Source organism: Protomyctophum bolini (genome assembly GCF_963924005.1).
Source record: "Protomyctophum bolini genome assembly, chromosome: 7".
Lineage (NCBI taxonomy): Eukaryota > Metazoa > Chordata > Actinopteri > Myctophiformes > Myctophidae > Protomyctophum > Protomyctophum bolini.
The window spans coordinates 8,105,595-8,126,157 of record NC_137868.1 but is presented as its reverse complement, the minus strand read 5'-3'; the positions used below and the strand labels follow the sequence as shown (position 1 = coordinate 8,126,157).

The following is a 20,563-nucleotide window of genomic DNA, read 5'->3' as shown; positions in this document are numbered from 1 at the left end:
GCCGCGATTCTCTCGCATCCTATAATGTGGGGCTGCTGAAAGTCCTATACAGTTACCATAAGTGAAATTAATTATTCGAGGAGGGGAAAAGGGAGACATTTCCTTTCTGTTTGCGATGCCTCTAAAAGTAGAAGGGTGAATCCCGCTCCAATGCGCACTGAAGCACGGCGAAATAGTCAAAGGATGGGTGTCAAAGTGAAAGCACTGTTCGAAGCAAATGGGATGGAAAATTAAATGAAATTAAATGGCTTGACCGGCGGCATTGTCCCTCTCCCTTTCAAAGACACATTAATTACATGGTCGGATCCTTATTCGGGAACAATATTGCGGAGTCAATCACGGCATTCCACAAGTTCCCTATTCTCTTAAATGAACTCCCCATCTCTTTAATGAACTTAAATAACGACCTTTTCTTTGAAGAAATCGGAGCTTGAGCGGTTGCGGACGTTTTTATGGGAGCTGGCCTTTTATACCGTTGTCCCTGGAAGACTGGAAGTTGCCAGCGCTTGGATTTGACCGTCCAGCGATATATATGGGGCTCTGATTTAACTGGTTGGCCATTAATGAGCCATGAATATAGAGGAACAACCTGCCTGCAAAGCAACGTGGTAAATACAAGGAGTAATGCTCCCACCAGGGATCTCCATTCAGGCTCGCAAACTACTTTGGCGAGCCAAGGGGTCCACCACCACCTCTCCTGGACCGGCTTCAATAGGGCTGCCATTTGAAACCCCTCCGAGCTTAGAAAGAAAACACATTTTTTATGTCGACCCATAAAACGTTGTTTGTATCTTTTTTTTTTTTAAAGGGCCCTTAATCCAATCATTGTCCCGGGCACCGAGCAGTATGGTCCAATTGTTGAAGATTCCCACGTTTTATAAAGTGTCAACATCTTCCCTGCACCATGCATATGCTGCAGGTGCACTTGACACACACTGGTCATATTGAACAAAAATACATATAAATATAGCCTTATCTTCTGCGGGTGAAAATCTAAATTCTAAATAATAATAATAATAATAATAAAGAGACCTATAGCATATACTGCCAACAAACTGAACATTTATTATTATTTATTTGTCTATATTTAATTCGTAATTTTGCATTGGCCTATATTTTAGGCTGAACCCCGTGTATTTTTTCTTCCTAAAAGCTTATGGGAGATGCGGGCTTCACAAAAGGCCAACCAGCTGTGTTGGTGCGGGTGGGACATTACTGGCGCGTTTGAATAGTAATTATGCTTGTATGGGACTCCCACCAGATGACATGATTGGGATTTTAACCCAGACTAATATTCAAAATCGCATTAGAGAGCAGCCAAATAAATGGCAACCGATTCACTGCTGTTCATGCGTGCTCTTATTTTCAATGCTTTCTTTAAAAAAGAAAGAGGGGAGGGTGAAGTGGGCTGCCCCATTTTGGTATTCAAAGTCCCTACAAAGTTTGCGACGGGCTTTTCAGAGAGATTTCCCTAACTTCAGCTTACTTGTTTCGGTTGAGAAGACGCGGATAATGGCGTGTAACGTCGTGTGAATTGATATGTTTCGGTGTACCTTATAAATTCATACCTTTTCTCACTCGACCGCCTCAGAAAGAAACTGTCACTCCATGCGATTCTCTCTGCTGTCGAGCGCATTTAGCGTGAGGTCTATTTGTGAAGTTCATTCCTAGGCAAATGTATGCAAGGGGGCTCGCCATGAATAGAGCAGCGTGTCAGCCGACCCTAATTGGGATTTAGGCACTTAAAGCATATGCAGAACGTGACAGAAAGTCACAGGTTTCAAAGAAGTCAAAACTTTTGCCCTCCTCGTTGAATATGGGAAACGTTCCTTATAGTATTTTAACCAGCATTTTCTTATACGGAGTGAGGGTTACTGACCTAAGTGGCAAGTGCAACTTGTTTCGCCTAAACAACCCACGCCAATGAAATATAAACAGCTGTAACCTTGACTAGAAAACATTGGCCTATGCTTGAAAAGGACCTGCTATTTTTTTAGTTGTATATGATTCTGCCTTCTTTTGAGTCTGATCTTTTCTTTTTGAGTGCAAAGCAATTAGTATTCCCTTTGCATTTGGTTTGTCAGTTTGATTTAACTGATCTTGTGTATATATAGTGCAAACAAAAAGGTCTGAATTGTTGGACAATATCGTATAGGGCAGAATAAAAATAAATAAATAATCAAGAACCCAAAAGAGCTCAATTCAAATACCACAATTGTAATTTATTTCCTCAAATTGCAATGCTTATTTTGGTGATTTAGCAATCTAAGCTAATTTAGAGAACATGTAATGTAATGTAATTTCACAATGTAAGTAATCACAATTTAGAGGTTTTAACATTTTTATGTAAACCGTTTTAATGTAAATGCTAATTCAAATTGCCACTTGTTGTTCAAGTGGCAATTTGTATTTATATAATTACAATATAATATTATTTTAACAAATTACAAAACAAATCATTTTTATCAGCTTGTTATTCTATTTCCACTATTTTTTCACTATTTTTCCATGCAGTGGCCCCATCACCACACTTTAAAATTAACATGACAGTAGCACCATGGACAGCTCCCGATTTGCAGCCTACATAATTCTAGGTCTATATTGGTAAATCACCTCATCATATTGATGTTTTTCGTGGATCAATGTGGTTGGCTGCACATTACTAAGGGTATTAAAGTGTTATCTCATGATATGAATCGGGGCTAAACGGAATGAATAGATTAGAAAATGTCTTGTCCCTCATTAGAGCGCTCGTTTGACAGCCCGTAATCCGTGTTGCGTTTCTGCACAAAGCGGAAAAAAGGGGAAGCGACTATAATTGTCCCTATACGTCTTCGGGTGGGATGTGCTTGTGGAGATGATGACCCTGTAGTTCACAGAATAGACTAACTATGAAATTATAGAGATTATGTGTGTGTGTGTGTGTGTGTGTGTGTGTGTGTGTGTGTGTGTGTGTGTGTGTGTGTGTGTGTGTGTGTGTGTGTGTGTGTGTGTGTGTGTGTGTGTGTGTGTGTGTGTGTGCGTGCGTTTCATTGAAGCTGACAATTCATTGATAATTTAAATGTTTGCTATTTTATTGATATAGAACCACATGCTTATATCTAGCTCTATAATGAGAAATATGAGTCATGGAAAAACTAAATGCCTACTTCAAACATCTCACCAAGGTCAATCAAAATGTATATGTGTATACCTTACCTTGTGATTATTTCCTATATTGTTACATTATAATACATCCATATAGGCCTATAGACATTTTCAATCAATAACAGGCATGCACCAGCATGAGCAGTGTATTCTCTCTTTGTATTATTTATTCTCTCCTGAAGGACATGCTGATCAGCAACAGGAAGAAAAGGTGGACAGAATGCGGCTGCCATCACTCCACTGTGGGAAAGGATCTGACTGATGGCTCTCTTCTCCAAGCGTGGGCAGGATACCAGGTGACACACACATGACTTCCCTCATGACCTCCTTTAGCCCAGTATGCTCAAAGTGTGGTCGGGAGACCCCCAGAGGTCCTTGAAGAGACCCATGCAGCAAAATGAGGAACAGTTTAGACTTAAGCCATATTCCCCCCTCCCCTTTTGTTTGCTATTCGAAAATATAGCTGATTTCCAAATGTGTTGCAATGTGATGTGTTGGGAGCTTGTATGTGTTATTTTCCCCCAAAATATTGAAACGTCTTGACAAATCTTCTATCATGGGGGTCCCTGGCAGAGAATATATTCAAATAGGGGTCCACGGATATATATATATATATATATATATATATATATATATATATATTGTTTTGAGAACCACTGCATTAGCCTATTGTTCCCACAATGTCTCACTCTTATCAAGTGAAAATATATATTTAGCTTACTGCTTTGGCTTTCATGAAATTTGTTCTCAAAGTGGGATGGGTCTTCCAGGGGGTCCCCTATACAACAGCGGTTCTCAACCTTTTCAGGCTGTTAAGCAGTTCAATTTCACTATTATTTCACCATGTAAAAAGTATATAGCCAATAAGAGAATTTATAAGAATGACTATTGTGACATTATTCTCTCCCACTTGTATTTATGTATTATAACAGCAAAATTATTCTCTTATGGGGTCCCTGGGACAAAATCCTTTTAAATGGGGGTCTGCACTAAGTCTATACATATCAATGTGGGTGTCCTTGACATGAAAATGTCTGAGAACCACTGGCGTAGAAAGAGCCGAAAAGAGCGTAAAATGTAATCTATGCGACATTGTCAACCTGGCATCCTCACAGATTGGGCATGTCATATATAGGCGGAAAGTTTCAAAACTATTTCAGATCATTTAAACTCCGAAACAGTAAAAATAGCTCATGTACAAGCTCACACAGTGTTAGTGGGCTTTAAGCATTTTACATATGCTATTTTCAACGAGCAACACAGTTGACAATGTATAAGATTGGGCTTAAGTGTTTAAGGCAAGGGTTCAAAATGAATGAGATATCAAACAAGACAAGGTAATTGAATGCTGATTGCTTTATTTGTGGCTAATAGGAAAAAAAAGGGGATAGGGGGTGTGTAAGGGCACACAAAAGTTTCAAGATCACATTTCAGGCCTATATGGTCAAGGCATGACTCGCTAGAAAGGGGTCATCCATGGTCTTGCATGTCCAGGTCAAAGGGCAAAGGCCAGAGCCCAGACATGGGGTTTTGGTCAATGCAAAGCTCAAAGGGGGGCGTGGGGGTTTATAGGGTGCGAGAAGGTCACACGGCCACTCTCGCTTCATTCACAGTCCGAGTCGCCTGCTCCAGTGATGATGTAGGTCTGCTCCTGGTGGTCCGTCTCCATCACGTCTTCAGTTTTGACAGTTCTGGAAGGGGGATATCGGTATTATGTTCATATATCTTCACTTGAATGCATGGGCTATATGCATGCACGCCATTTTGGAAAGAACTTGGGCCACTTCCCTATATACTTCCTTCACAGGTGTTACCGCCGGCGATGCTACTAATGAAGGCTCTGTTCCATTCTGGTCAAACGGAGCAGGGCGCTGCTGCTATTGTGCATGTTGGCTATTTGGCTTGCTGGAATCACTCTGCTACACCAGTGTGTCTCAAAGTGTCCTTGAGTGAGTTCCAAATGGCCCGGTACGGGTGTGTAACTCTGAGTGTACAAACGGAACCAAATGGGTCCATTTTGGGTCCATTTGTGCACTCTCAGAGTTATAGGGGCCCTTGAAATAAATTAAAAGTTTGAGAACCACTGCACACTAAATGGAAAAGAGCCTTAATTAGTATCATTGGTATAGGGAAGGGGCCCGGAAGTAGGAAGAGTTTTTCTGTCTGCATATATATAGCCCATTGAGTGATTTTCTGAAAAACCAACCGTGCATAATTTATAATGTATAAATTGCTGAAAAACCAACTGTGTAGAACAATCCCTGCACGTTCTTACCTAATGAGAACAGTCCTGCGCTCTGTCAACTCCACGGCTTGTCCTCCATAGTCCTCGAGGGTGGCGTCGTATCCTTCAGAGGAATATCCCAGAATTCCAATACCCATTCCCCCTGAGCCGCCCTTCAGCCCGCCGGTTCTACTAACAGTGCAGCCGTCTCCGCCCATTCCTCCCTTGCCCTTCACAGCGCACCCGTCACCTCCCGTACCACCACCCATCCGTGCAGCCCCTGCTGCCCCAGAGCCTAGACCCCCATGAGGACCACCTGCCCCAGAGCCTAGACCCCCATGAGGACCACCTGCCCCAGAGCCTAGACCCCCAGGACCACCTGCCCCAGAGCCTAGACCCCCAGGACCACCTGCCCCAGAGCCTAGACCCCCATGAGGACCACCTGCCCCAGAGCCTAGACCCCCATGAGGACCACCCGCACCGGCATATCCTCCATCACCTCCAGCACCGCCCATACCGCCAGCTCCATCATGGCCGCCGGCTCCCATTCCTCCTACCCCACCAGGCCCTGTCCTTGAAGCAGCATTTACTGAATCTCTGCGGCCGTCTCCGCCACTACCCCACATACCAGCACCGTCCGTGCTGTCTGACCCTGTTAGGCCACCATCACCACCCCTACCGCCTGCTGCTCCAAGACCTCCGCCTACCTGGACACCCTTAGAGGTACCGAAATCACCAGAAACCCCGTCTGCACCTGCCCCTCCAGCCCCCATACCAGCCCCCATCCTACCAGCACCCATGCCGGTACCATCAGCACCCACACCACCAGCACCCATGCAGGTACCATCAGCAGCCATACCAGCACAAGGAGCACCCATACCTGCAGCTACACCTCCAGCACCCCTAGCTGCACCTAAACCGTCAGCACCCATGCCGGCACCACCAGCACCCATACCACCACCAACACCACCAGCACCCATGCCGGCACCACCAGCACCCATACCACCACCAACACCACCAGCACCCATACCGGCACCACCAGCACCCATACCACCACCAACACCACCAGCACCCATACCACCACCAACACCACCAGCACCCAAACCGGTACCATCAGCACCCATCATACCAGCACCCATACCGGCACCACCAGCAGCCATACCACCACCAACACCACCAGCACCCATACCGGTACCATCAGCACCCATCATACCAGCACCCATACCGGCACCACCAGCACCCATACCACCTGCACCAACACCACCAGCACCCAAACCGGTACCATCAACGCCCATACCAGTACCACCAGCACCCATCATACCAGAACCCATACCAGCACCACCAGCACCTATACTGGTACCATCAGCACCCATCATACCAGCACCTATACCACCAACACCAGCACCCATAACGGTACCATCAGCACCGATCATACCAGCACCCATACTGCCAGCACCCATACCAGCACCACCAGCACCCATACCGGCACCACCAGCACCCATACCGGCACCACCAGCACCCATACCGGTACCACCAGCACCCATACCAGCACCATAACCACCAGGACCCATACCAGCACCACCAGCACCACCAGCACCCATAACGGTACCATCAGCACCGATCATACCAGAACCCATACCAGCACCACCAGCACCCATACCGGCACCACCAGCACCCATACCAGCACCATAACCACCAGGACCCATACCAGCACCACCAGGACCCATACCATCACCACCAGCACCACCAGCACCCATCCCTGCACCATAACCACCAGGACCCATACCAGCACCCATCCCTGCACCATAACCACCGACTCCATCAGCACCACCCATTCCTCCTGTACCACCCATGTCTCCTACACCTCCCACCCCGGCAGTGCCCATCCCTGCAGGACCCATTATTCCACCCACTCCTCCGGGAGAGCTGCCCATCCCTCCTGCAACGCCCCCACCCATTCCTGCACCCGCCATGCCTCCGATGCCACCAGCAGCCATTCCTCCACCCATTCCACCAGGACCACCCATGCCTCCTCCACCCATTCCACCAGGTCCACTCATGCCTCCTCCACCCATTCCACCAGGTCCACTCATGCCTCCTCCACCCATTCCACCAGGACCACCCATGCCTCCTCCACCCATTCCACCAGGTCCACTCATGCCTCCTCCACCCATTCCACCAGGACCACCCATGCCTCCTCCACCCATTCCACCAGGACCACCCATGCCTCCTCCACCCATTCCACCAGGACCACTCATGCCTCCTCCACCCATACCTATTCCACCAGGACCACCCATGCCTCCTCCACCCATACCCATTCCACCAGGTCCACCCATGCCTCCTCCACCCATACCCATTCCACCAGGTCCACTCATGCCTCCTCCACCCATACCCATTCCACCAGGACCACCCATGCCTCCGATGCCACCAGCAGCCATTCCTCCACCCATTCCACCAGCACCACCCATGCCTCCTCCGCCCATACCCATGCCACCACCCATGCCTCCTCCACCCATACCCATGGACATGCCACCATACATGGTGCCGCTTGTAATGGCCATGGTTTGCACGTGGCCAGCAAGTCGCACGTCCTCTCCCTCGATCAGTTTTCTGTGAATAAAAATAGATAAATAATGTTAAATAATACATTTTTTGACATGATAAAGCAATGCCAATGTACCAGTTCATGGCACCAAGCTAGCATAGCTTCAGCTTGTTCCCTCACCTGTAAGTTGTGATCTCAATCTCTAGAGCCATCTTGATATTCAGAAGCTCCTGGTACTCACGCAGGTGCAGTGCAATTTTCCCCTTCATGGATTTTAGCTCAAGCTGCAGGGCTTCAATCTTTGCCTGTTATGTAAACAGGACCGACAATAGACTGTAAGACTGCCATTTTGTCTGTGTGTCTATCTGTGTGTGGCAGTTCAAATTAAAACATTAAACGGCATATAGTGAATAGTAAACTACACTAAATGGTATAATAATATCTTTACCTGCAATTCCTCTAGTTCCTTCCTGTATTTCTCTTGCGACTCTCGTATCTTGGCCTCAAGACCATCATTTTTAGTCGTCATGCCATCCAGGTCTCGCTCCTTATTTTGTATCTGGAGGAAAGCAACATTTCAACATGCTAACCTTTTTTAATTAAATTGAAATAAACAGTTTTAAACATTAAATGTCATCACTTTTCACACTCACGTCCTTCTTGGCGTTTGTAATTGCTTCTCTGCCACTTCGCATTTTATCCACCTGGTTCGATGACTTGCTGGTCATGTCTTGAAACTTATCTCCATACCACGAATCCATTTCCTGAAACATATACAATGGATATTTGGTATTTGGTTGGAAGATCGAAAACACATTTGGCTTGGCTGTATGCTGCAATCTAGACGGGGTCAGCGTAATAATTGAGTCATACTCAGCCATTAAAAGTATAAGTTGTGCATTGTTATTATTTTACCTGGAGATTCTTGGCTGCAATGTCGTCATACTGACTTTGGATTTGTTTCAATGCGCCTCCAAGGTCAGGCAAGGCGAATGCACTCTCTGCCGAGACTTGAGCCGAGTAGATCTGTTTCATTAATTCATCAATTTCCTGAGAGAAAGAAAGATTAACCAATCAGAAAATAATTGAACAAAGTCTGTAACTATGGATACAATCTTTATTTAAAGATGTGACCCACCTGTTGATGGACCCTTTTCAGAAATTCTATTTCTATCTCCAGCTGCTCCAGATGTTTCTCCAGGACGATGCGGGAGGTGGTGGCTTTGTCAACATCCTGTAAAATGCACAGCATTGTCATGATACGTGAACTGAGGTTAGGGAAGAATTTTGTTGACAAAAATAGTAATTTAACCCATTCTGAACGGGAACCCATTTTGGTGTTCGCATCATGTCGTGCTTTAGCTATTGAAAAATAGCAGATCTACAAGCTCATAGCGCGCCACCAAGTGGCGCGCTACGAGCTTGTAGGTCTGCTATTTTTTTTAAATCAAAGAACGACTGACATTTTTAGAATCTGATCTCAGGTCAGAATGGGTTAATCAGACCAGTGTGTGTCCAGTGGAAACCTCTTATGAATCTGATCTCAGGTCAGAATGGATTAATGGTAACATACTGGACGGAAGACTTCAATCTCCATCTCGGCTCTGTGCCTCAGCTCAAGTGCCTCTTCATACTTGACTTTAATTGCCGCCAGTTGACCATTCATGCCCTCCTTACTAGCAACGGCTCCATTCTGAGGACCAAGAAACCATGTAATAGTGTCATCCATCAGATGTTTTAGGTATGAGTAAAGCTTGTGTAAAACCTAGATCAGTTTATTGCATTCCAAACATGTGCTTAAGACCCGTGTCTGTGTGCACGTGTGTGTGTGTGTGTGTGTGTGTGTGTGTGTGTGTGTGTGTGTGTGCGTGCGTGTGTGTGCGCTCGCGCATGTATTGAGTTACTTCTGTGCATAAAATCTAGCTGAACTCGAAGACATCCGCACTGCGTCTTAACACACGCAGGAACCTCTGTATTATTTGCCTGCCAGAAATATAAGCCTGTTTCCAGGTTAAGAATATAACAAATATAAATAGACTTGACAAATTCTGTCTCACCCGCTGAACTTTCATCTGCTCAACAATTTTCAGTAATTCCTTCAGCTGTTCCTCGTACATGTTGCTGAGAGCTGATGGCTTCTCAAAACGGTTCCTGTAGGCATTAATCTCTGCCTCCAACATTAGGTTCTGTGCTTCCAGGGACCGAACCTGTGACAGTGGGAAAGATAACAACTTGTATTGTAACACTTCATGTGTCCCTGGCTGGAACAGACCTCTCATAGTAGTGAAAATAATATTCCTTCTTTTTAAGGATGGCAATGTCAGTCACTTTGGTGGTCCAACTAGAAAATAATGGTTGATTAACTTTGATGGGGATTGTACCTTTTCGATGTATACGGCCAGCCTGTCATTGAGCACAATCATTTCCTTTTTTTCATGTGTGCGCGTGGTTAGGAATTCCTGATTCTCTGCGGAAGCCACTTCCAGATCAATAGCTGGACGTCCATCATACCCCACGCATGCCATTGCTCCTGCTCCTGCACCAACACTGCAATAACAAGTGAGAAAGCATTACTCAATTACCTGTTTAAAATCCATTATATAATTAAAATACTGTATTACAAACTATGAGAATTATAATACACTATGATGATCCTTGCCAAACAGACTGTGTGTGAGTGTCCCACAGCTATGAAGCCTTAGCCTTTCATTTGGCCATCCTTTTGTGGCTTGACCTTTTGCTGACACAGCTTACCTGGCTCCGCGGGATTTGCGTGCAGCGGAGGCCGTCCTCCGTCCCGCTGTCTCCATGCGCATGTTGCCGGCCCCAGCGCTACGCGGGCCGTTGGCAGAGGCATGGCGGGGCTCTCTCTTGGTGGGGCAAGGGCTGGTCACCCTCGACACCTCGTAGGATGCGCTGGTGTCCGTCTCCTCAAAGTGACGGCGGTAGGACGAAATCCTCTCTTGGCTGTGGCTCATGATTGCTGGTAGCAGTGCAAGGCCTCTTGTTCTCTGGAATGGAGTGGAAGAAAAATGCACCTCGGTTGTACTGTGTGGTACTACTGTCGCTGCAGCTTTCTCACAATGTTAGCTCCGGCCCTTCCTCTGGGTTTTATACTTACTGTCCAAGTCAGCTGGGCTGTGACGACGGGACTGGACAGTGTGTGGTGCATGAACCAAAGCCTTTGGAATCTCTAACCTCCACACCACCCATGGGCTTGACCTGCTTGTCTGATATCTGTCAGCACCTTGTGAAGAGCTGAGCTGGGTTCATGAAACGGCTGGGTGGAGGCAATAGTTGAGGCTATCAACGTAGCTGACATGGCTCTATCTCATATAATATGTAAAGTACACACAAATCGGGCTAATTTCCCCGAACCTCAGCATCCATGGCATCGTTGGGTGACAGGCAGAGTTCGGTCTGTCACGGAAGCCAGTAGGTGCACTGCTGATGTGATCCGTGGTGATGGCATGAGGGACTTTAATTGCTAGCTGAGCAGAAGCTTGAGAGTGACTCGATTAGGTCATGGCAGAGGGACAAAGGACCCCTGCGAAATTTGACATAAATTAGTACTTATTAGTCTGGTCTGTTTTCTACATTAAAACATTGGCATGCAGGAAAAGAAAGCTGAATTAAGTGCTTTGTAGAGGAAATGAGGAGCCAGGGGAGGGGGAAGGGTGGTCTTGGCTGTAGTCTGGAGTTCACGGTTGACATGGCATAGAGATATGAGAGGGGAAAATAGTGTTCTGGCCTGTCCAGCAAAACGCTCCATTGACACCTATACTGCACAGGCCAGGCCCCACTCTGACTGTCTGACACAGGTCAGCAAACACTGTCTGCTTTACTGTAGGCCTAAACATTAACTGGCCACTGCCATGAACTCTCTTAATCCTTAAACACAAATATAAAACATTTATGCTGTTTGAATTATTTAATTCACCTCAGACTTGAAATTATTTAAGAGGCCTTTCCAATCTCTACTATATCAGTGGTTGACTGAATGTCCAGTTCCTTCCATTGACCTCAGATCTTGCAGTTGTGTGTCACACTGTCACTCTACGTGTTTCAGAGATGTGACCACGAGTCTATCTTCACACACCAGCACTTGTTGGCATACAATAAATATGATATCACATAATAAATCATTGCCTGGGGCACTCTGGCTATTATATTATTTCAAGTTAATGCTAGGTTGTCTTTTTCCCTCCACCGGAGGGGGTTTCTCATTTTGCCATTCATTGTGTCATTCACTGTGTCCCACAGTATGAGGGTACAAAATGTTCACTCCAGAATCCTTATTTAAGTTTTCATTCTGTAGAAAGGCCTACATTAGTTTGTTGTTGATACTAGACTATTTATGGACAATATATGTTCCAGGGAGCTCAGATGAGACTTATCTGCTCCAGGAGGTCTTCCACTATTTTTGTGTCCTCATTGAATATAGTCATTTCTCAAGTAGCCATCATAACGTCTCTGAACAAGAAATTGCATACCATTATCCACAAATCCAGTATCAATAGTTCCCTGGCCATAGATGAGAGATGTGCTATGATCATACGAGCAAGACTATAGTGAAATGGAAAACAATTGTCACATTCGTCATCATCATAAACTAGGAACCTGTGAATGTCCTCTGGAGGGCTAGTGACAAATTTGTAGAGAGGCAGTGGATATTGGACATGGTTAATTGAATGCCGTAGATCATGCTAGCCTTTGTCAGATACATATTTGGTGGGTGTCTTTATTTAGCTGCCAGTGACATCACCATCTTAACCACATTACACACTAGCCGATCTACAAGCTCACAATGTGCCTCATTGTGACATGTTGCGAGCTTGTAGAGGGGGGGGGGGGGGGGGGGGGGGAGTGTACCTAAGTAGACCTCAGCTCTTTTTATGTAACAGAATTCTGAGGAAGACCTGAATGTGTCACTCAGGCAGGTGAAAAAGAAAACTTGTAATCTGTCAAATGTTTGTGGCTGTAAAATAAATGAAAAAAAACAAAACCCAAACCATCACCTTCAAGCTGTCAAGTATGTCAACTGTAATGTAGTGTAGTCCTCAAAACAAAACAAATCAGATCAAAAGATTTTTTTTATTTTGATTATGTTGACAAACTATATTAACTGAGGCACAAATGGATATCAAACTATGGTTATTTACAATATATCAACCTGAAATGTGTATTGTTTTCTTGGTAATTTGCAGTGGTGGAAAAAGAACACACAATTGTTAGTAAAAGTATCGCAATTGCAGTATATAAATACTGTTACAAGGAAAGGTCTGGAAATCAAAAGATATTTTAGAGCATCACAGTTCATTAGTCGTTTGCATAGAAAATCTGTATGCACTTAAGAATCTGAAATTAAATCTTAACATTTTGTCCTATAGTACTGTATGTGTATATACATTCTCTCCCAAAGCGTACAGTCTAGGTATACAAGTAGTAAGGTCTAGAACTGAACCCTTGCATACTTAGTTGTGCCTATGATAACCCACTGTTCAGTGGTTGTAAATGGTTGTAACAGTATGGCAGCAGTTATAGCAGCTGGTAGCAAACAAATGGTTGTCGCAGAGCTGTGGGGAAACCCCTGCGGGTATTAAAAGTCTTTGGCAGTCATTCACACAGCAGATTTATGCCTTAACAATCGTGTATTATATAATAATAATAATATAATAAGTGCACAGCCCATCTGAAAACCTTTTATAAGAGCCTTTGAGAGAAATTCCAGTTATAGACTGATTAAGATGGGACTTCAAGTTTAGCGGTCCCTCCATCAGTTCAGCTGTTCGTTTTTTGCCCAGTCTTGCCATCCACCAGGGTAATGCTGCACACTAAAAGAAAGAATGACATTTGTGAATATAGTGATAATACCTTGAGATCAATACATCATGTTATTCAAAACAAAACAGTTCAAAGGTGCCACGAAGCCAATCAGCATGTTCATTTTGTATAAATGTTCTGGCAACACACTTGCGTGGGCTATTTTCGGCAAAGCACAATAGTGTAGAATTCTGTAGATATAGTAATTCAAAAAGCAGGTAGCTGTCCGGGCACCTAGGCTGCAATGGAGTGTGTCATGGGTTTGAGGAATCCCAATCCCGATGACATTTGCTGCATTTCACTTCCATCTCTCTCCCCATTTCCTGGCAGTATACTGTCCTATAAATAAAGGCACAAAAGGCCAAAAACAAGAAATCTTGGGGGACTCCAGTCAATGACATAATATGGGAGTTTAAAACATGGTTAAAACATTAAAAAAAAAGTAAAACTATTTCTACCCTGATAGTTTGAATACAGTGTGTACTGCAGCTCTCTTATGACATTGACAAGCTACTGTAGGTAGATACTGTAGTAAAGATATTACCTATTGTAGTGCTAGTCCGATACTTTAGGACGGTGCTACAGTCGAGGATGACGTTTAGACGTGTCCTTGAAAAGACTGATGTCTAGAATGGTCTCTGAGTTCAACATACTGTAGATATGTAATAACTAGGTGCTACAGTCGAGGATGAAGTTTAGAGTGACGTGTGCTTTAGAAGACTGATGTCCAGAATGGTCTCTCAGTTCAACATAGATATCTATTAACTGTTCAAAGTCCTATACTTACGTTCTCATACATGGATAATAAAATAAATAAATCAACAATCAAAGTAGAGAATCAACAGCTCTGAGGTCTGTTTGCCTCCTTCTATCAGCAACAGCTGTGCTTGATTACAGACCTTCGTTAAATATCAGGGAAACCTCATAGTAACTGTTTTTGTATTGGCTTTTGTTTGAAATGTACCCAGTCTGCATACTGTAAAATACAATTATCATTTCTCAATCAATCAAACCTTGGTCTTGACTGACAATGCATTGACATCATCAAATTGGCAGCTCAACAGCTCAAATGGCTCTTTAAGTATTCTAACATCAAACCAGTGCCAGCTATTCATCAGCTTGCCAAAATTATCCAATATCCATAGAGGTAATATATCGAAAAGTGAGAATCCAGCCAAAAGAATGTCAAGACAACAAAGTACCAAAGTGCATATTGCTGTGTTTGTTGGTAGCCCCGTTCTGTTATCACCAGATAAATGTAATCTCTTCTAAACACGTGTACCGAGTAATGCCATGGGCGCTGGCACAGGTCACTTAACTTTACATGCACACAGATAAGATTGTTATAACCTACAATTAGGAGTAAGAAGTAAGAACCTTGTGCAAAACACCATCAAGAAAGTCAAGACCTAGGACAATGGTCAAACTATTAATTATTCTTCTAGATTATTCTTTATTTGTGAGGGGCGTTAGCCCCTCCTCCTATATACAGGTTTAATGTTTGTCTTCTCTAGACAAACATTAAAAACGCCATTGACAATGGACAGAGTTTAATGTTTGTTTTGTCACTAACACAAACATTAAATGCCATTAACAATGGAGTTTAATGTTTATTTTGTCTGTCACTGAGCAAATCGGCATATGATGTTATGTTATCGCGATGATGTAAGATGATAAGGGTTGGTAAAGCGCCCCTCACTTCACACAGGTGTGATTTTTTAATGTTTACTTTGGGTCTTTTCTCCTTTATTTAGATGTGGAGAGACAGGGGGTGAGTCAGGGGTGACATGCAGCAAATCTGCCTGCCACTGTGGTTGGGAATCGAACCCAGGACATGCTGTCAGGCATCAAAGCCTATGTGGTATGCACCATAACCCTCGCAATTAATGTTGCTACTAAGTCGTGACGACTTGTGAGTAACCAGAACAAAATACTTTTACTCTTAAGTAGCTGCGCAGAGGGCTTAACAAAAAAAGAACACCGTGGTTCAATTTATGTCAGGCTTTAGGCAATTACAACATGATTATTTTGATGATGGACAGTTGTCTGAGAACTGTGTAGCAAGTCATTCTCACGCTTTATATCCCAGTGAGGTGGCCATGTCGAGGGCTTTCTTGCTCCTAATCCCAGCCAGGCAGCTGAAGACGATGTTATCCATAGGCTGGGGCATATCTCCACCATACTTCTCCTTGAACTCATCTGGATCCAGTTGGAGGGCATGGTCTACCTGTCCCACTGCAAAGTCAAAGGAGCACATTTAGCTAATAGTCCAACACAGTGGTCCTCAAACCTTTTGTGCCAATGGCACACTGATAGGCAAGTCAAAATCTCAAGACACACAAGCTCCAATACAATATACTGTACATGCTCCAAACGCTGTAATCTAGTATATCTGCTATTTTTTCCCCAGCCTTTATTTTATATAAGGACAGAGAGTAGGCGGACAGGAAATGGGGAGGGAGATGGGGGAGTGACTGGATTACCAGCCAAGGTGCCTGGACCGCTGAGCCACGGCCCAGGCCTTATATCTGCTATTTAAAATGTTCCCCTATAACAGTGGTTCAAATATACAGTAGGCCTACGGTATATATATATTTTTTTATGTTATAGAATTTACCTTTGGACAGTGTGAAATGAGAGCTAAATTACTGCAGTAAATTAAAAGATTCATAACAATTGGTATACAGTATATTGCAATAATGTGTGGTTGTCACAAAACCCCACGGCACACCTGGACAAATGGTGTGCCTTGACAAACCATGAAGTGAACTAGTTGTCACAGCACACTTATATTTGTGTTGTAAACATGTGCTCTCCTCCTATAGGATTACACTAACCTGGTATTTATGGTCTTGGTAGTACAGTGGAATCACCTGACAAGACTTATCAGCAACATTATGTCACATGGGTCTTGTTATGAAATGTTTTTTTATAAGTAAAAAAAATGCAATATGATTAGATAATTACACCTTCACGGCTTCACCTTTGATACACCATGATAAAGTCCTCAGTGTTAATTTGATTAATTAAACATGCTATAGAGCAGTGGTTCGATCTACAAGTTGCCTCTTTCTTAGGTGATATTTGACAATTTGTCCAATGTTTGGCAATTTGAGTATGCTTTGTTTATTTTTCATTTTAGAGGTAGTAAAAAAAGGTCTTAAAAGTCCTTAAATATTAATTTTAGAAATGTGCAGCCAGATACCATATATAGACGTATACTTTTATGTTCGTGGTGTATTCACTGTCGGGTGAGAAAACATTTGGGGGCCACCCTGGGAGTTCAGAGTTCCGACCCACAGTTTGAGAACCACTGCACTAGATGAGGAACTCACAGGGTACGTTGATGGACCCCGGGATGCTTCCATACTCTCGGAGCTCCCAGGGCTCCCGCACATCGCAGACCACTGCCTTGTGTCCAGCCAGGATCTGCTTCAGTTGGTCATAGCTCACGTCTGCTGCGTTTCCTGACGACGAGCTGTAACACCGTAGCAACAATTCTGTCTTTGAGGTCAGTGCATCTATAATGTAAACAAAGGATGCAAATAAACAGATTCCATGTGAGGATTGAGAATGATGCTATTCTTCTTCTCTTTTTTTTTTACCTGGACCTGGGTGATATTATGGACAAAATCAACTCAATATTATTATGACTGTTGGTGCATTCAAATCATTTTGATCAGTATAGTATAACCATTGGTGCGCAGTATTTAAGTACATTCACTTGAGTAATGTACTAAAGTACTTTTCTTTTTACTACAGTACATTTCTAGTAAGGAAAGTAGGCCTATATATGGCGAGCCTTGTCCCATTACAAATAATAGTGAAAATAGCAGATCTACATCAACATGCCCACAACGCGTCACATTGCAGTGCATTTTGTGAGATTTCTCCACAATTATTTGATAGAGCAAGGCTTCACTGTAGTGTATTTGACCACCAGTAGGCCTATTTATAATTTCACTCTGGGGTTTGTTTAGCCCCGCAAGCAGAACCCGAATGTAGTAAAGTTTCTGACACTTTTATGACTTTACGTTAAAGCGCCCATCAAATTTCATAAAAGCTTTATGTAGGGTTCCGAGAGGGGCTAGGGTTTGTTGAGTACTGGCGGTTCGCGAGTGTCGGATAGCGTTACGCCAGTCTTTTAGTCCAACATGCACTGACAGCAAATAACAGAACAACAGGAATGCAATGCAAAGAAATGCCGTCGCAATGCAAATATCTATAGTCTCCTCATCACACAATACCATCCCAGCCCTCGCTGCTTACTTACAATAGAATAACATCTAGGCAACGCCTTAATTGACACACACATTAAAGTAATTTACGACTTCTGCCGTTTAATCACTACTTTACTAGCCCCATATGTGCCCTCTCCCTACGCTCATTCTGGAGCTACAGAATGAGCACATATGGGGCTACTTTACTTACATGAACAACGAGCGTGAGTGTTGCTGAGCAGACTGGACACCGTGGTGGTGGACAGTGGAGATCTTCCCGAGGCACAACACGCACCACAACGAACTGGGTTCAAGATCAGACGAGGAATGACACCCGTCGCAACCCGCAGGCACCTTCTGAGAGCCATAGAGATAGATAGATAGATAGCACCACTACAACTTTCTTTCTACACCTACTACTACACGGATTTCGTATGCCAGATGAGATCCCTGCCTGTGTGTACACAATACACACACCGACCGACTGTTATGGTGAAGCAGGAGCTTGCAATGTTGCTCTTCAGTTTGGCACTGACACTGACATGCGCGACGCGTGCTTTAGGTTAAAAAAAAATACGGGTCACGGTCAAGGACACACCGTTTAAGGCAATTCCAAACGCAGCATATACGTAACAAAACCGTTTGGGACCGACATCATATATTAAAGTTGGATCCCACGTATGATCGTGCTCCTCAAACAGGACCGCTGTGCGCTGCGAGCGACGGACCCCCCTTCAAGTCTTCAAATCGATATTAGGCTGTTTAAATCAAAGGGCACGGCGTGTCCACTCTGAGCCACCGTTATTGCGTCACGTGTTGACGGTGGTGAGTTGACCATGTGACTCTTGGTCTTGGTGCCCCCCCCCCCTCCCTCCCTACCAAATGCTATCGATTATTATGATGCTATCCTGATTCCTGACAGGCTAAACTCCTGATGATCGATTTGCTTTCTGATCGTCGCTGTGTCGCAGTTGGTAGTACCGCATGTACCTCGTCAATAGACCGGAGTTACATCGTTGCGATTGACCCAATTAAACCCTCTATATCTGTCTACTCTTCTACACCGCTGCTTTCTGGGATACTAAACTAAACTATATAGCTAGCTTGGTGGCTAGTTAGGAAGTGTTCCAACTGTTGGCTCACATTGGCTGATAAAATAATAACCAGGGGAACACAACGAACGAGGTGAGAGTTTACTTTTTGAGATATGTGTTGTTATTATTGGGTACGTGTTTAGTAAAAAAAAACGTCTTCTACAGGTTCGTTGTTTTTTTTGTTGAGTAGTTTTGATGATAAAGCATGATGAGCCAAAGAGGCCTTTTTGCTGCTTATCTACACTGACTGAGCCTCCCATCAGGTCCTCTCCTTATATATCTGATTACTAAACACCTATAGGTGGACTATAGCCTGGACACACTACCCTGTTAGCCTTGGGCCAATGTATTTTAATGCCGATTGACTGATCTGTGACATCTGTCTGAAGAATCGGCCAAAGACCTCTCTGTTAGCCTTGTATTGGTCGAAGGTTACTACTCTACGTGGTAACACCTGTGTCACCTGATGCTTTGTACTTGTTTAAACACCCGAGTGTAGTAGTGTACACTGTACAGTATGTACAAATGTAGTGTCCATTTATTTTTATTTTTTTACTTGTACACTCGTTGTGTAAACACATTTACACAACCCATCACTGAGGAATGAGGATTGTATGTTTGTGATCATGATACTAACAGCTGGTAACCTCCTATGTTGACATTTGACACCTGGACTTGGTGTAGCTGTAGCCTAAGATTTAGACTCTCATAGAGATATCGTAGGTATAGCAGTATTTTTATTTTATCGATTCTGACTAATTCTCATCTCAAGGATCCCCAAATAAATGTAGATTCTGAAAAGATTTTGTGCCTGGCACTGGTAGGTAGGGCTACCAACCCACGTTGGTTCTGCAGGAGTTTCCTTGATTTCACAACCACATCTCCTCCCAGATAAAATCCACCAGAACACAGGAAATGACTCAACATTACAAATAAACCTTGATTCTCACAGTTTGATGTTGGCAGGCCTGCCTGGGAAGGACTTCCATAAATGATAAACAAAACGTTTCAAAAATAATTACAAGGTCACTTTTTTATAGCCTATATATATATACGTATGCATATGTATATATAGGCTGAACGTTGGTTTAGGTTTACTAATTTTGCTTTAGGACCCCTTGGAACCTCTCCAAGGAGGACCTCTTGAGAACTTTGAGAACCACTGCAGTAAGACATACACATATTATCTAGTGCTGTGACTGCTGTCCATGCTGTGTTGATAATGAATGAAATTAATAATGAATGAAATGAATCCTTACCTGGCCTGCACTCTGCCCAGCTCCAGATGCGACTAAAGGACCCCTTCTCCCTGAAAGCCGCCGACATGACCAAGCGGTCTAACAAGCCGAGGAAACCTCGAGACGAGGAGTCATCGGACGAAGTCAGCGGTAAGCTACTGATAAAATATCGTACCAGTCCGCTACCAAGTAGGGACTGGGACGATTGGAAATCAGGGCCGATCATGTGTCATGTCATTTTCAAATGATCAGAATTGGATCGGGAGCAAATA

General features: G+C 43.9%; 2 protein-coding genes across 6 annotated transcripts in view; one reads left to right on the top strand and one right to left on the bottom strand.

Annotated features, from left to right (window-relative positions):
- Positions 1–12,996: 12,996 nt before the first annotated feature.
- tstd3 (thiosulfate sulfurtransferase like domain containing 3) lies at positions 12,997–18,699 on the bottom strand. 2 transcript variants are annotated; one of them, XR_013964394.1, is made up of 5 exons: positions 18,171–18,699; positions 17,075–17,260; positions 15,815–15,974; positions 13,310–13,750; positions 12,997–13,274 (listed from the first exon to the last, which is right to left on the bottom strand). XR_013964394.1 is itself a non-coding variant. In XM_080768670.1 (4 exons), exons 1-4 carry the CDS (start codon positions 18,325–18,327, stop codon positions 13,693–13,695), a joined length of 561 nt encoding a protein of 186 aa, XP_080624796.1. In that variant the 5' UTR covers positions 18,328–18,699; the 3' UTR covers positions 12,997–13,692. The 2 variants fall into 2 exon arrangements, 1 of the variants encoding a protein (XP_080624796.1); XM_080768670.1 differs by having other exon boundaries at positions 12,997–13,750.
- Positions 18,700–18,854: 155 nt separating this feature from the next.
- usp45 (ubiquitin specific peptidase 45) overlaps positions 18,855–20,563 on the top strand; it is a 47,306-nt gene continuing 45,597 nt past the window's right edge. For 2 of the 4 annotated variants that reach the window (XM_080768668.1, XM_080768666.1), the window contains exons 1-2: positions 18,855–19,144; positions 20,333–20,441. In XM_080768668.1, the coding sequence (XP_080624794.1) occupies positions 20,339–20,441 (103 nt within the window). In that variant the 5' untranslated portion in view covers positions 18,855–19,144; positions 20,333–20,338. Of the gene's footprint in view, positions 19,145–20,332; positions 20,442–20,563 lie in introns of those variants that run through there. The other 2 variants (XM_080768667.1, XM_080768669.1) reach the window with 2 other exon arrangements.